This window comes from Embiotoca jacksoni, unplaced genomic scaffold (assembly GCF_022577435.1).
Source record: "Embiotoca jacksoni isolate LCO1_2020_lvr unplaced genomic scaffold, fEmbJac1.0.p SCAF_37, whole genome shotgun sequence".
NCBI lineage: Eukaryota > Metazoa > Chordata > Actinopteri > Embiotocidae > Embiotoca > Embiotoca jacksoni.
The window spans coordinates 2082438-2098898 of NW_027185389.1; the positions used below are offsets into that span (position 1 = coordinate 2082438).

Sequence of the window (16461 nt, forward strand, 5' to 3'; positions counted from 1 at the left end):
CGTGTTTGTGCTCTTATTTCCGCTTGGTGTTTTTTTTTTTTTTTGTCTGTCTCCGAGGAGCAATAGCATCACCCCCCTTGAAGTTGACTGCATTAGTGTAATTCCTCCCAGGGATCCCGACACAAACCTGGCACTCACCGTCACCGTGTCAATACTCGGCTCGGGTCCATTAATCGAGCCGAGCGCCGTTTCGTTTTTTTTTTTTTTTTTTACGCGACCGAGGCGGGCCGGGTGGACGAGCAGAGACTCGGCGAAGAGCTGAGTCCAATGTGATCCGGCTGTCGGTCGAGACGCCGGGAAATAACGGTGAATCCAGAGGTCAGTTGTTTCGGTCAGTCAAGAAGAACAAATGGAAGATTAAGAGTGAAGAGGACAAAATATTTTTTTTTTTTTGTGACATAAAAAGTTTTTAAAAAAATTGTCCAAATAATGACTTAGAAAGTTAAAAAAAAACACAAATAATGACTTAGAAAGTAAAAAAAAAACCCACATTTTTAAATAATGACTTCAATGTGATTATTTTTATATTAATTTTTTGGGGGGCAGAAATGGACCTCCGTACGTCTCCCTATCAAAGTACTCCTGGTACCTGGTGGTTGGGGCATGTAAACCAACTTCAATACAGGGATAACATTAAGCTACTTTAACCAGTATTTACATGTTAACAATGGAAATAATGAATACATGAACAGAGGATCCTACAGTTCCTGTTTTTTTTGTTTGTTTGTTTTTTTGGCTTCACACAAGTAGTGTGATTTATCCAGTAAACCAGCTGGAAAGCTTTACCGTGAACCGGTTTGGACTGAAGGCTTGAATTTTAATAAACATTGAACCCCCCCCGCCCCCCCCACCCTCCTGCACTGACTTTCCTTTAGGCCAACCAAGTTTGAATTAATCCAGTTTTTAAATCTCTGATTTGATTCCCTTTATGTTTTAGGTTTCAGCCCGGTGAAGTGAAACATTTGGAAATGAGGCCCTGCTGCCAGATGATGGCGCTGTTGTCAACCAAATAACTCAGGAACCCCCCCCCTCCCCCCGCCCCCCTTCAGGCAAAACCAGTGTCGATCATCATCACTCTGACGTCATCCTGGAAATTTAACACGGGCATTTTGAGTCTTTTTTTTCTTTATTTCAGTAAATGATCATATTTATTATCCTAATATCCTGAGAGTGGTCAATGTATGTAATGAATGGTTTTATTTGTGATTTTTAGGCTAATATTCCTCATGATATGTACTGTTTACTGTGTTTTATTTAAATAGGACATTGGAAATAAGTAAATGTGATTTAAGTGTAAGTAAATACATACAGTATAGACATGAAATATATAACATGTCAGAAAGGCTTTAATTTGAAAAGTAACAACCGGATGTTATATTTTTTTTTTTCTTTCTTTTCCCTTTTCCTTTTTCCGGTTGGCTGATTTTTACGCTCGTAACCACGTGACCGGTTTGAAGTGGGAGTGTTAAAGATGGTCGCCGCTGTCACCGACTCGAAACTGGCACGAGCGAGAAGTTTCTGTCTTTCTCGTCCGATCTTCGGCTCGAAAAGCCTCCGTGAATTAACATGTTTGTTCGTGACCGTTTGCGTCTTGACGAGCCGGTCGGCGGCGGAGGAAGCGGAGTTTGTGGAGGAGTTCTTGAAGCGGGAATATTCTCTGGCGAAGCCCTACCGTGGTGCGTTCACTGTCGACCGCCGGCCGTCGGCGATTACGCCACCGCAGATATATCGGCGCAAACACGAGTGGTTTATTATTATTATTATTATTATTATTATTTAAATAGTTTTAACATTTAATTCTTATCGTAAATGAGTGTTGCTCTCGATTTAGCCGAGCTCAATGACAGTTAATGCTCGAAGGATAATGATTAACTACGAGTGACTTTGTGCCCCCGAGGGCACGTGAGGTTAATAATAGCTGACGTCAGCCTACGAATAATTATTTACTCCTTAATTGTGCTAATAACGTCACTAAAGTAAATTAATCGGATAGTTGATTCATCGTTTGGAGTCATCTTTAAAAAAAAAAAAAAAAAAAAAAAATCACTGCAATTCTCTGATTCCAGCTCTTCAATATAAATATTTACTGCTTAATTTAGTGAATTTAATGAACGTAACAATTTGTGTTGTTTGTTGACCTTTTAGTTGGGAAAAAAAAAAGGATATTTTAAGGCTGCACCCTTCAGCTTTGGAAAATAGACCGGGTCGACAGTGTTTACAGTTTTCTGACATTTTTTTTAAAGACCGAACAACAAAACAAATTGACCACTAATTGTAAAAAAAAACCAACAACAAATTAACCGACTATGAAATTAGCCGTTTGTTTGCCGCCCTTTTTAATTGTGTTGGTTTCAGGCTCCGTTTACATCCGACATGCTAATTAGAAAAGTGAATTACAGTCATTTAAAAGTCGTCGTTCACTACGTAACACTAAACGCTTTCAATTTAGTCGCAGAAAAATGGCAACTGCCAATTTTACCACCATCGAGTTGTTGGAGGCCATTAAGGATAATGAGACCGCTCACTCCTGTATCCAACTTACCAGAGAAACCTAACGTTAACTAACAGGAACGTTTAAACACATTCGGTTGATGTGTATTTTGACTGTAGGTATAAAAAAAAACAACTAAAAGAATAAGTTTGGACAAAAGGAATCCGTCCTGTAAACGCTGTAACCGACTTTCCCGTCTTGCAGGTTTGGGTTTCTCCAGCTCGTCGCAGTGGGACCTGATGGGCACCGCCATGGTGACGCCCGACCACGTGAGGCTGACCCCGGACCTGCAGAGCAGACAAGGAGCCGTGTGGAGCCGCATCGTAAGAATCCAGCTGAACACGACCCCTAAAAAAAACAAATAATTAAAAAAACAAACAAAACATACCTCACCCTCTTGCGCGGCATTTTTCACGATTATAATACAGATTCTTGTATGTTTATGAAGATTAAACCTGTTGGCGTTTATTTTATTTTTTTGTGGCTTCTCTAGCCGTTCTTCTTGCGGGATTGGGAGCTGAAGGTGCACTTTAAAATCCAAGGCCAGGGGAAGAAGAACCTGAACGGGGACGGCCTGGCCATCTGGTTGACCAAAGATCGCATGCAGAACGGTAGGTAGATAAAAACGGTTAAAAAAAAACAAACAAAAAAAAAACGTCAACAAATAAAAGGCTGTTTTTTTTGTCCGACGCGGCCGCCGGAGTGAATCGATTTCTGACGGAAGCCGCTCGGCGACCCGAGTAAGAGCGAGGTCGTGAAGTTCGTAGAGAAAACAAAATAAAATAAAACACCCATTTGCAAATTCATGGTTATAAAAAAACAAACAAAAAAAACAGTAAAAAATTACAATAATAAACACAACGGATGAAAAAAAAACACCAAAAAAACCCTTTAACAACATTTACGCACAGAAATCGAGGAAACGCGACCGAACCGGGAAAGACTCAGATTCGGCGTTCCCAGGACCGTATTTACAAAGTCTCGCGTTTAAAGAGCTTTTCAAGATGAACATTTAAAGGAACGATCCGCAGCCTCTCGGTCGCCTTCCGACGATAAGATCTCATTCGATCTGTAACATCCTGTGCAAGCGTGAGACGGCAGCGTGCAGCAGCACGTCTGCAGCTTCACCTCTTCAAAACCACAGTTTCTCCGGTTGTTGTATTTCACAGCTGCAAGAAAACCGGTTCACTTCCTGTTCACGAACACCCACTCAGAGTGGATTCATTTTCCTGTTTGTCATTTTTGTTTTTTTTATCTTCCACCCATTTAAAAAAAACAAAACAACAACAACCCAATACTGCTTTTTATAAACTCTTTTTTCCGGCTTTAATCTAAGTCAAGTGTTTGATTGTTGTTTTTGTTCTTTTTTTTTTTAAGGAAAAAAAAAAGTGAATTCGAAGGTGTATCGATAAACTCGGAGACTGCTGCAATTGCGCGTGAACGATGCGCGGCACCGCGGCGTGAACGCAGCGTACAGAAGCTATAAACCTCACGAGGAAGCGTTGCCAATTTTGCCGCTCGATCGAAATCGGCCGTCGAGTTACAGCGCAAAAAAAATTGCGCTGTAACTCGACGCAATTCTGGATATCGGCAACGGAGAGCCTTAAGAAACGCTTCGGGAAGTCCGCGGCGATGAGCAACGGGGAGTTTTTTTTGAGTGACGTTCGTGTTTCACGAGGACCGTCGTCACCGAAGAGAGAGAAACAAAAAAAAAAAGTATATTTCTGACTTCCTTTAATCGCTCTTTTAACAACATTCAACTCTCACGATTTAATATCGCGTTTTCCACTTTGTAATTGAAAAAAAAATCCCGTCTGAACGGTTTCCACGACGACACCGTTTGAGAGAAAAAAAAAACACACCGGGCTCCTATAAGTGTGTGTGTGTGTGTGTGTGTGTGTGTGTGTGTGTGTGTGTGTGTGTGTGTTTCGCAGGTCCCGTGTTCGGCAACATGAACCAGTTCACCGGACTGGGAATATTCGTGGACACGTACCCCAACGCCGACAGGATCCACGACGTGAGTGACAGCTTCTGACGATTGTTTTTATTTTATTTATTTATAGTGACGGCAAGAATGATTTCTTTTGTGCTGTTCAGTGAAAGTCCAGCATTTAAATTATTATTATTATTAATTTTTATTTTAAAGAGCATCTTAATGTAACATGAATCATACTGCTGTGAAAAGTCCTGTCATGTTTCTCTCTCTGCGGTTCCTCTTGAACGTGCAGAAGACACAAGCTGGAGTTCAGGTAGCATCAGAAACTGATTTATTTTTAATTTATTTTTAATTTATTATCTTTTTATCCGACCGTCATCTGAACGTTTTCGCCGTGTCGTCCCTCATCGTGTCTTTTACATCCGTGGTGATTCACCGGTGCCGTTCTGGTTTCATTTTAAAGTGTAAGAACCGTGTGTGTGTGTGTGTTTGCGGTCGCGGTCCAGTGTGTGACTCAACCTCCTTCGTCTTTCACACACACACACACACACACACACACACACACACACACACACACACACACAGAGGACGTTCCCGTACATATCGGTGATGCTGGGGAACGGCACGCTGTCGTACGACCACGACTCCGACGGGCGGCCCACGGACATCGGAGGATGCACGGCGATGGCGCGCAACGCCGTCTACGACACGTTCCTTTTAGTTCGGTACACCAAAAACAGACTGACGGTACGTGAGTTGTCTTTTTAAATTATTTTTTAAAACCCACTACGATGGTGTTAGAAGTTGAATACTGTATCCAGACGACTTCTTCCTCTTCATCGGGGAGGAGGGCTCATTCTGACCTTTGACCCCTCCCCCCCTTTTTTTTTTTTTTTGGCTCCGCCCTCCAGATGTTGGTGGACGTCGACGGTAAACAGGAATGGAGAGACTGCGCCGACATCACGGGACTGCGGCTACCAATGGGCTACTTCTTCGGTGCCTCCTCGGCCACCGGAGACCTGACGGGTAGGAAGTCAGAAAAAAAAAACTTCAGTTGGAGCCGGTTATCTTTGGATACTTAAAAAAAAATAATCAAAAATCTAAATCAAGCAAAAAAAGATAAATCAGCCTTTAATACTAAATTACTTGAGACACTTTATTTTACCAGTATTTTTTTTTACTGAATGTGGAAATTAAGATCACAGTGCATTTTTTTTTTTTCTACCATTATTTTCAGGACTTACAGGCCTCAGATGAAAGAAAAAGTGGTTTACGACCTCCTTATCAGTGTGTTTTGAAACTTTTGATCGTGTCTTTGAATCTTTAAACTTCGATCGCCCCTTTTTAAAACTCGTCATCGATCGATCGATCATCCCGTTCATGAAATTGGGTGGAATGAAACTTGAATTTACATCTTCAGGGAAATCGTATTTCAAGCTCTTCGACCGAACACGGTTTTAACTAGCGACTCGTTGCTCCAGACAACCACGACATCATCTCCATGAAGGTGTACCAGCTGACGGTGCAGAGGAGTCGAGAGGAGGAGGAGGAGGAAGAGGAGGAGATCACCGTCCCCAGAGTCGACAACATGGACCAGTTCAAAGGTAAAAACGCAGCGCCGACGTCATTCCTCGAGACTCTTGGATGATAAATATCTACTTTTTTTTTTAACTGAAACCAGGAAAAGCTTTCAGCTCCCAGGATGTTTTAAAATAGATTTTACGATTTTACAGTTGACTTCTTAAAAGTCTGAGATCCTCCGGCAAAAAACAACTTGTCTGTTTTTCCGGAGACACGTCTTAAAACTTAATGCCGACAAAGCATTTTTCAGTCGGAGCCTCCCAGTTATGGAACGAGCTGCAGAGTCAGTGACATCTTTTAAATCTCTTCTTAAAATGTACTTTTATCGGAGGCGATTTCAGTTGATTTTTTAGTGATCGACTCTTTTTATTTCTTTCGTTCTCCTGTTTTGTTATTTTATGGCTGTTTTTATACGTCGTCATAATTCACTCGCTGGTTTAGTTTGAACGGCTTATTTTACGCGAAGCACTTTGAAACTTGAGTTTAGAAAACTGCTCTACAAATAACGTTTTTTATTATTATTATTGTTATTATTATTATTATTATTATTATTATTATTATTTAAACGTCACAGCTTCCTGCTACTTTTCTATAAAAAAAAATAAAAAATGGATCGAAGCAGTCGAGGCGACGTCATTTTAAATCCATTTGAATACCTCTAGTTTTTAATTTCACCGTGTCAATCACTAATCACGGCCCGGTTCTGTTGACTTTGCAGTTCGAGTGGAGGACGACGGCGGGATGAGCGGAGTCCAGCTCTTCTTCACCTTCGTGTTCTCCGTGCTCGGTCTGGCCGTGCTCGCCGTGGTCGCGCTGGTTCTCTACGGCCGCTGGAAGGAAAACAAACGCAAACGCTTCTACTGATCAAAAAGGGAGAAAGCGGCTTGTCGATCCACGTAGGGTTTTGGTTTTTTTTGTCCAGAATGTTGTGTTTCTTTATCGACATGCGATCACGACAATGCAGCAAAACAAACAAAACAAAACACAAACAAAAAAAGACTGCCGTAGCTTTCAGGCCCGGCGGGGTCCTGAAGCCCCGAAGCCGAGAGGACACAAAAAAAAAAAAAAACAGCCGGAGCGAAGAAATCACGAACACATGAGCCAGATGTACAATACTTCTTCTTTTTTTTAAGTGTTCTGAAAAAGATAAAGCTGCTCTAAAAAAAAAAAAAAAAGTAAAATGAAATCATCTCAACTTAAAGCACAGTGGGACCGTCCCGCCTGCACTGACCGAGACGCCGTCTCCACCGACAGGAAGTGAGCAAAAAAAAACAAAAAAAAACAAACAAACTGCAGAATGAATCCCAAAATTCAGATGCCGGGTGGCGTTTACTGACATCGCGTCACGTTTTTGGGGGAGAGCGGTATCCGTGGACCGGAGCCGGCTCAGAGTGGGCGGGGCTTAAACACTGGAGTGTTTCAAACAGGCGAGGGTGGTGAAGTGTGTGATGATCATTTCAAGCAACACATTAGCAGTTTGCTACCAGCAGTTTCTCCAGTTCTTAACTCGTGTCTGTGCGTTGTTCATTTTCCTAGTTGCATAACTTTTTGTTTTTCTTTTCCCCTTTTTCATGCATATCAGCCTCTCAGCCGTTCGGGCTGTTGCATATCAAATGAAGGGTGATTTGTGGTGACGAGCTAACTCATCCATCGTGTGCAAAATGCACTTGAAGTTAGCTGGTAGGTCGCCAGCAGAGTCGTGTGTGTTGGTTTTCAACTGCGGGCAGCTCCTTTAGCTCCGCCCTTTTATGGGCGGGGCTAAACATAAATTGTTTTGGGGGCTCTCCGATCGCATTTCCTGACTCGGAACTAAATTCACATATTCTGTTTTATTCAGATTTTTTTTTTTTTGCTGGACAAACATGCTGTAAACTTCAAATTGCACTTTAGTTTCAACCCCGAGAAGAACTTCTCACTCGGGGTGCCGCCTGGCTGCTGCTTCAAACACCTCGTCCTGTTTGGTCAGATTAAGCCCCGCCCACTCGGCGCCGTCGCCTCCCAACCTCTCGCTTCAATCTGACCCTTAGCGACTGTGAAGACCGTTGAACCTGTGGATCGTCGTGAGACTTCGTCGTCTTCTTCTTCTTGCTGCACTGAAACAGTTAAATTGGACCGAGCTCCCGCGTTTCTGAGAGGCGCCTCTTAAGTCGGGGCAAAAGCGCTTACGTCGTCGGCTTTCTGTTGGTAAATGTAGGGCGGGCCGGGAGTTGGCGCCGCTGCTCAAAGTGCCTCAGTAGGACCAACAAAGACGAGGTCCTCCGGTCCGTCCTGCAGGTTTGAGCTCCCCCTTTTTCTTTTCCGGTCGGAATCACAAATTATTTGGCTTCATTTACTCCCGATGAGGCGATTTTTTTTTTTTAAAAAAGGTTCATTCATTGTGTCGACAGGTGTGATTTTAGAAGTCGTTTTTATTTTTGTGTGGCACTGCATTTAATAAATAAATCCCCTTAATTAATAAATCCCCCCCCCCCCCCGGGGTCCTTTTTCACGGAGACGTTGACGGTCGCCTTCGGACGCCGACTCAGTTGACCGAGGACATTTGCCATCTTGTTTTCACGCAGCTTCGGTGGCGTTCGTCTTCGTGACTCGTATTCGGGCAGCTGGTATTCCCGGTTGAGTCGTAGGATGACGTCGACTTCGCCGGGAGGCGAAACAAGTCCCGGGATGTTTCGAGCACCACTTCTCTTTCAGTGGTTTTTTTTTTTTTTTCTTTCTTTTTTTTAACTACAGGTTTCTGTGTGACGAACCCTCATTCTCACATCAGGGATTTAAAAAAACAAAAAACAAACAGAAGCCACAACTACTAAAAAAAAAAAAAAAAAAAAAAAAAAAACTACTGTCAAGTTAGATGCGTTTTTCTGTGGACAAATATTTTATGAACATGGATTTAAATTTCACACTACAAATTCGAAAAAAAAAGAAAAGAAAAGAAATTGACTATTTTAAAAGCCATTTCCCAAATTTCTTTTAACTTTCGCTGAAATAAGACATTTTGTTACTGTGAAATAATTGTAGAGGTATCGGAGAGAATTTCTTTTTTTTTCCTGTATTGTGTGTTCTTGAATGCGTCATTGTGATCTTCATAGATTTCTGAACCATATCAAACGACTATAATTAAAACCACTTGTTTAGAGATACCTTACCGGGGAAACCTTTTTCTTCAAAGTTTTGTAGTCCAACATTGTCGTCCCTCTGAAAGGTTTCCCGTCATCTCTTAAATTGTCTGCGTAGGTGTTTGTTTTTACTCTTCGCTGTGTGTGAAGCCGTCATTGGGCCAATCAGCCCCGTAGCTCACGTATGTAAATAATAATGTTCAGCCGATTCTGCTTGAAATCAAAACCCTTGTCTGATGAAGAGCGAGTGAGGAGCGCGGAGTTTGTTCTTCGTGCTCCTGTGTCAGATTTGTTTTTGTTTTTATTTTCAGTAAAGGTTTCTATGGTGATTTTCCTCCTGTAGTAATGTATGTTTTATTTAAATTTTTCTCTGCAGTAAGTAAAAAGATGTGATGAACGGTGCATTTACGTTGTGTATTGTGCGAGCGATGAATCTGACTCTTATCTTCAAGGGCCCTGCCCCCCCCTCCCCCCCGCTGATGACTGTTACCTGACTGCACCACGGACCTGTCAATCAAACAGACACGCCCCCAAACAACCCGCATTGTGAGGCCTAATATGTATAATTAATGAGAGAATTATTTTGAGATGGACCGCCAGAAAACTAGAAGGGAGTTATCAACTTTGTATTTGATGAGAGAAGTTGAATGGGAGTCTATGGAGCCGGAGCCGACCTCTAGTGGCACTCGGCGGTATCGCAGTTTAAGGCACTTCTGCATTGGCTTCACTTTTCAGACTTGGAAACGACGTCCACTTTTATATAAAGTCAGTGGACGTAGCAAAACATCTAGTTTTCCACTCTACTTTCGGAGGAAACTAAAAAAAAATATATTTTTATTACCCGACTTCTCTCAGCAGCGCTCCACTTTTATTATTGCGGACGCTCCTCCTCTTCACTGTTGATCCTGTAGATGTTCGGTCGGTGGACGGAGGCCTCGGTTGGCCTTTTCTCCTCCCTCTCGTTTCCTCTTCCTCCTCGTATCCGTTTGTCGTCAGTTAACACCGGGAATGTCAGGAAGGACACCAAAACACCGCTCGCTGCATCTCCCTGCCGTACTAAGGTAAGGCTTGTTTGATATCTCGATTTATAACTGAACACTTTATAAAAAACATGAAGCGAAATTAGTAGGAAATCAGTCACAAGAAAAGTTTTTAGAATAGATTTGTATTTTTTTTAATTTTTGCAGCCTTAAATTGACTGTTTTGACATTGAGTGTATAATATAAAAAAAAATATAACAACTTGAATAATTAAACTGACATGACTGAAATGTATTTGACTTGTGAAAAAGGAAAACAGCTACTTGCTGTAAGCTGTTTTCACAAATCACATTCTTGGATGATTAGGTAACAAATAGTTAACCAGTAGATAAGAGCAGATAATAATGATTAACGGAGACTCGGGTTTCCACTGTGGCTCGAATGTTGTCACATCAAACAGAGGTGTCCTGTAAACACGCCGACACCAACAGGAGCACCAGCTTCACCCGTTTCTCCTTCACAAGTCTGTCACAAAGATGTCAAATCTATTATTCTGAATTTTTTTTTGAAAAAGATTTTGTTAAAACAAACTTTTCTTCTTTTTTTTTTTAACAGGAAAGATGAATCGCTCCCACGTAAACTGCCTGAAATCTATGCTGGTAATTCTCAACTGTCTCTGCTGGGTAGGTTGAAAATTATACATGCAAGTGTATCTGATTTCAAGCTGTTAAACCACAAATAAAATCACATGAATACAAAGCGGGGCTAATTAGCTTTTAGCGTGCCTATATCTTACTTTTGTCTCCATTATGATTTCAGCTGTCGCTTTAGTTTTTAGCGCGGTAGGAAAAATCTAATTCACTGAAACGTCCCATTGAGTTGCGAAATTTCAATACGCATTTGTTTTCTCGCTTTTATGACATTTTTCTGCACTATTCCCTTCAAATTCCATATTCTACATATTTTTAAAAAAATCATTTTTACGTTTAAATTGGGTCGATACTTTGATGGACAATTTTTTTTCTTTTTGTACTTGTCATTTATTGAAAACAAAATATACATTCATTTACATGTCTAAAGCTAAGGATTTGTCAGTCAGGCTCTTTTTGGGATCCATACCGTATTGATCAGTGTATTTAATTTGAAAACTGACAGTGGTTAAAAAAAAGTAGTCAAATTATTCATATAGGTACAATTTAAAGTACTACAATGTAAAAATACTCCATTATGAGTTAAAGTTTGCATACAAAAAAAAAAAAATCCTTCTTTGCATCAAAAGTAAAAGTATTAATTCTGGGAAAGCATCAGCTTGTGTGGTTTGTTGGACTTGATGCTTCAGTGTGTCTGCAGCCTTTCACTGTTGCAGCTGCTGGAAATGTAGTTTAAACTATTTTATACAGTCGCGGTTCTCAGCCGGAGGGTTCAGTTCCCTTCAGTGTGTCACAAGATGCATCTGAGGGGGTCATGGGAGGATGATTACGGGCAGAAAGATGGAAAACAACGTTAAGCGGTGATGCCTTGTTTTCATTGTTCTGATTTTTTTATTTTTTAAAGTGACGTAATGTATAATTTTACCTATTTGGGCCCCAAACTGTTATTTAAATGAAACCGTGTCCAACTACATATATACAGATGCAAATGTAACAGAAACAGACACCAACAATTGAAATGTTTTGCAGACCAATACTAAAATATCATCCTCTGGCCTCCATGCTCTGAGCCAATGGGAAGTTTAGCCCCGATAATCACCAATCAAATGATTTAAGTTCTGCTTTTACTTGTAAATATAAAAGAAGATGAGGTGACATGGTTCCTTAAAAACTGAAGAAACGCTTGTCGTTGTTTGAATCTGCAATCTGATTCAATCTGATCGATGGTTTCGATTCTAGAGGCACTTAATAGACTCGTGTTGGGCCACAAGAGGGCGCTACATCACCATTTTAAGTTCCCGTCCACCTCGTGTAATTCCCGGTTGTGTTGAATTAGAGAGCATAATGTTGCACAGAAAGTTTGATTCATTCAAGCCAAAAAAATGAAACTGAATCAGTGGTTTAATCTCTTCTAATGAGATTAATAAGAATACTACAGGTTTTCCTGTTTAACCATCTGAAGTAGTCAAAATGTTTGTTTCTCTCCATAAACATTATCTTTAGCTCAACTAATATCAATTAAATTAGTTAGAATGTTTTTCACTCCTCAGTGATTTTGATTTACCGAACAAATATTGTTCATTTTCATAAAAAAAAAAAAAAAAAAATATCCTTTTTAGCCTGTTTTCCTTTACTTTGTCAAAAACTAGATGTTCAGCACTTTTGCTTTATTTAGATTTATTTTATTTAGATAATTTTTTTTTTTTTTACCATGAATTTCGTCATGGGGGCGAGTTGATTACAGGGTTTTCCCCCCCGTTTCTGGATTGCTCAGGTGCTGACTTAAAAACTATTTCTTTTCACATAAACACTACTGAATATACAAGAACCTCGAAATTGTCTTTCAGTACTCGAGTACATGTGCTCAGTTACTCAGTGAAACTGGGTTGGTCGTTCATGTCACAAATTTGAAATTCCTCACGTGCCTTTTAGTCTTCATTTGAAGTTAGATAACGTTAAACGTGTGCGGAAATCATCAAAACAGATCTTCTACGGTCTTTAAGTTTCTCATGTTAATTTAACTTGAAATTTGAAGGGAAATTGTCACGAATCTAAACTCGCATATTCGGAGTAATAACACGAGGTGTTTTTCGCCCTTGGAGCTGTGCGGCGCCTTCGTGGTGGCCTTCGGGGAGTTCCAGATGATGCACTCCAAGTTCGCCCCTCTCGTCACCACCTTCTGGCCCATCTACCCCTCCAACACTCTGGTGGTCACCGGCACCCTCGTCACCTGCGTGTGTTACCTGGGAGTGCTCGGAGGGATGAGGGAGAACCGCTGCATGCTCATATCTGTGAGTCTGAACATTTTATTCTCAATGACTGTTATTCTATGAACACACACCGCAGTCCAATAAAAAAATTAAAAAAAAAAATAGCAAACTTAAAGTGCTGTTTAGGCAAATTTGAATCTAAAGTTGTGTTCCCTCCAGTTTTTTGTCCTGCTCTTCATCCTGATGCTGGTGGAGCTGGCCATGGCCTGTCTGTTCCTGGTCTACAGCAGAGAGGTAGGTGATTGGTTTTCTTTATTGACGAACGTATAAATGTCATGAAAAGGAATCGGCAGGTTGAGCGCTGGGAGGGATTGTTGAGTAAAACTAGGTTTACTACTTGCCGTTTGTAGGCCTCTGATCACCACTTGAGCTGTCAATGTACATGCATGTTTGTAGAGATTTTGACAAGGCATTCCTGAGATATCGCGCTCACTGGAAAATGGTTGTGAACCCATCGTGACCTTTTGACCACCAAAATCAAATCGGTTCATCCTCCAATTCAATTTGACCACCATAGTCGTATCAGTTCATCGTTGGTATCAAGTTGAAAAAAAAAATTCCCTCCGGTTCTTGAGCTATCGCGTTCGCGAGAACGGGTGACCTTGAACTTTGACCTTTGACCACCAAACCCATCAGGTTCATCCTTTGTGTCGAGTGAATATTTTTGCCAAGTTTGAAGAAATTCCCTCGAGGTGTTCTTGAGATATCGCGGATTGACGGAGAACCCCCCCCCCCCCAAAAAAAAAACCCTAACACCTCCAGACAAACAGACTGATTGACATCATTATTTCAGACTAAACTTCTCCAGATAAACGTCTGTGATGAGGTTCGTGATTTCATCACGACCTGCTTTGCACACACGGCTGCTCTTCTTTCTGTTGTGCAGATCGACACGTACTTTGAGAGAGACATGATGCGAAGCTTGGAGATCTACAGACAGTCGAGTCCAGAAAGCAACCAGACCCTCAAAAATGACTTTGACGCTGTGCAGCACCTGGTAAACGACAAACCGCTCTGCTTTTTCATGCCTTGTTTTTCAATTAATAATAGCTTAACTTTTAGAGGACACTTGTCACATAAAAAAAAAAAAAAAAAATCTAAGCTTTAATTATTTAATTTATTCATTTTCATAGAAATAAAGGACAAAGTGTGTGTGATGATTTTTTTTTTTTTTTTTTTGGGTGGTAAAAAAGAAAATATTTTTAATTGTTTTTAAATGGCCTTTGATGCACAAATAGATCACAAAGATGCAATAAAAGTTGGAAATACTGAAAGATATTTTTTAATTGATTACAAAACATGATCATCACTTATGAACTTTTCATTTCACATATTTTATATCTTATAAGTTGCAACTCATTTTTAGACCTCGATTTGTATAATACAGTCTTTAGTTTTGCTCAAAAAGCAGCTTGTTTCATATGTAAACAAATCTTAGATGTCCAACCAGCAGGGGGCGCTGCAGAAAGAGGTCGAAATTAAGTCCACTGTATTTCTGACTAATATTTTCATGTGTGTAGAACATGTTGTGCTGCTGATATGTTACATACGTTATGCTTTTCCCCAGCTCTCAAATACCATAAATGTTCATTCCTTTTGAAGTATGTTTCCTCTACAGTTTAGGTGCTGCGGAGTTCACGGTGCGGCGGACTGGAAGGGCAGCGTACCGATCTCTTGTTGTACGATAGACCCCTGCAACTCTGTCATCGCGCCCAACTGGGAAGAGGTTACTAGCACGAACTCCTGGGTTTTCAGAGAGCTCTTCGAAATAGGAAAAAAAAAAAATCTGTATCTCATTTGATTCAACTCGTGATTACAAATGGCATTTGGCAAATGGCGGGATGATAAGGCAACAGATTTTGTAGGATATTGCTTGGCGTACCTGTAAACAGGGCGTTTGTGTAGAAATGCATGTATTGCTTAGGTTCTGTATGAATAAAACATAACTTGTATAATTTTTTTTTTTTACCTTTTCAGGGTTGTGTGAACAAACTGAAGGAGTGGTTCGCCAGAAACTATCTCAGCACGGGGGCGGGAGTCGTCACCATGTTTATCATACAGGTACGTTCAGCATTCTCATTTTTCTTAAACATTTTAGTTAGAAATGTCCAAGCAGGAGTTGTCAATTAGCTATAAAAAAAAAAAAAAACACCAAACAGCTGACCGTTAGCATTTATTTGGCGGCTTTTAATAGTAGCTGACATTCTGTAAAACTCAGCTAACTTCGTATATTTGCTAACTAGTAGCTTAAAGCCAGCTTTTATATGTTGTGTCTTTGCATAAGATCATTTTGATGCTAGTTAATACTTTTCTTTTTGTTTTTTTGTTCGCAGTTTGTTTGTCTTTCTATCACCGTCCCGCTCTTTTGCCACTTCAGTCGTCATGGACTGGGTTACCATTGAGAAAAAAAAGTGGCCGATAAAACTGCAATTTACGGCGACTTTCCACACGTCAACAGGAGACCGTTCACTGCGTCACATTTTTCTTAACATGTTTCAAATGCCTAAAATCGTCCTGCCGATTTCAGCATCGCAAGAAGGAGCCATCAGTAACAAAACAAATGTATTTAAACCATAAGCACTTGAAAAAAATAAATATTTCTAAATGGAAAAGCATTTCTTCTGTTGTGCTAATGTTAGAAATATTTTTTTTTCTTGAAACATTAAAAAATAAATAGTTGTAACAGTTTGTGAGGACATTGGTTTCAGTGTGGTGTTCCACAGGGATCTATTGTTGGGCTGCTCTTGTTTCTTGTTTTACAAAAATTACTTCATTTTTAACTTCAGCAAATGCCTGAAAAATTAAATTCCTTGACATGATCATTTGAGAACTTTAGCTGGAGAAAACGTGTTGATTTTTTTGTCAGTAAGAAAAAGTTTCCTTATCTGTATTAGAAAAGCATTTTGGAGATGTCCTCCTTAGATTTGTTGGAGCATATTTAAAAAAAAGTTTTTCTAATTGTGTATTATAATTGTGCAACTTTTATATGTACGTATCTCTAAATATTAATAGCAACATTTTATTAATTTGTTTTCTTTTCATTGCCTTTCATTTGACTTGTTGACTCAAAATGTTGACGTGAATGTTGTAGTCACATGAAATAAAAACAAAACCCAATACAGGAAATGCCTGATATAAATTTTATTTTCAAAATAATGTTGAAAATTTGTGAAATATTGCAAAGATGATTTTTTTTTTTTTTTTTTTCTTAAGTGAAATGAAACGTGAAAAGTCTGCAATTTTTTTTAGCCAGTATAAAGCTTAGCGAGTTAGCCAGAGCCGCCATTTGGCTAGAGGTAGTTGCGATTTTCAGTCAGCAGAATTGATTGTTGGCATCCAGAAAAGTTAAAGCTTGCTCTTGTCTAAAATTCAAAAACCTGCTGTTTAAAGAAATTACTAAGAATTTTGCCGCAGTTGTCATAGTTACTGTTTGTTTTTTT

The 16461-nt window shown here is 40.0% G+C and overlaps 2 protein-coding genes across 4 annotated transcripts; both read left to right on the forward strand.

Annotated features, from left to right (window-relative positions):
• Positions 1-1463: 1463 nt before the first annotated feature.
• On the forward strand, positions 1464-9523 carry lman2lb (lectin, mannose-binding 2-like b). Of its 2 annotated transcripts, XM_069166142.1 has the most exons (9): positions 1464-1676; positions 2696-2814; positions 2985-3102; positions 4426-4508; positions 4720-4740; positions 5013-5174; positions 5339-5453; positions 5909-6031; positions 6727-9523. In XM_069166142.1, exons 1-9 carry the CDS (start codon positions 1472-1474, stop codon positions 6870-6872), a joined length of 1092 nt encoding a protein of 363 aa, XP_069022243.1. In that variant the 5' UTR covers positions 1464-1471; the 3' UTR covers positions 6873-9523. The 2 variants fall into 2 exon arrangements, with proteins under 2 accessions (XP_069022243.1, XP_069022244.1); XM_069166143.1 differs by lacking the exon at positions 4720-4740.
• Positions 9524-9996: 473 nt separating this feature from the next.
• Positions 9997-16147, forward strand: LOC138208325 (leukocyte surface antigen CD53-like). Of its 2 annotated transcripts, none has more exons than XM_069166145.1 (8): positions 9997-10182; positions 10717-10784; positions 12854-13042; positions 13181-13255; positions 13908-14018; positions 14640-14747; positions 14999-15082; positions 15355-16147. In XM_069166145.1, exons 2-8 carry the CDS (start codon positions 10722-10724, stop codon positions 15421-15423), a joined length of 699 nt encoding a protein of 232 aa, XP_069022246.1. In that variant the 5' UTR covers positions 9997-10182; positions 10717-10721; the 3' UTR covers positions 15424-16147. The 2 variants fall into 2 exon arrangements, with proteins under 2 accessions (XP_069022246.1, XP_069022245.1); XM_069166144.1 differs by having other exon boundaries at positions 9998-10182; positions 14645-14747.
• The last annotated feature ends 314 nt before the right edge of the window (positions 16148-16461 follow it).

Coding starts and splice junctions, on each gene's coding strand:
- lman2lb (XM_069166142.1), top strand. CDS start 1,472: ATGGTCGCCGCTGTCACCGACTCGAAACTGGCACGAGCGAGAAGTTTC. Junction 5,175..5,338: donor ACACCAAAAACAGACTGACG/GTACGTGAGTTG, acceptor TCCGCCCTCCAG/ATGTTGGTGGACGTCGACGG. Junction 6,032..6,726: donor CAACATGGACCAGTTCAAAG/GTAAAAACGCAG, acceptor TTGACTTTGCAG/TTCGAGTGGAGGACGACGGC.
- LOC138208325 (XM_069166144.1), top strand. CDS start 10,722: ATGAATCGCTCCCACGTAAACTGCCTGAAATCTATGCTGGTAATTCTC. Junction 10,785..12,853: donor TTCTCAACTGTCTCTGCTGG/GTAGGTTGAAAA, acceptor TCGCCCTTGGAG/CTGTGCGGCGCCTTCGTGGT. Junction 13,256..13,907: donor TCCTGGTCTACAGCAGAGAG/GTAGGTGATTGG, acceptor TCTGTTGTGCAG/ATCGACACGTACTTTGAGAG.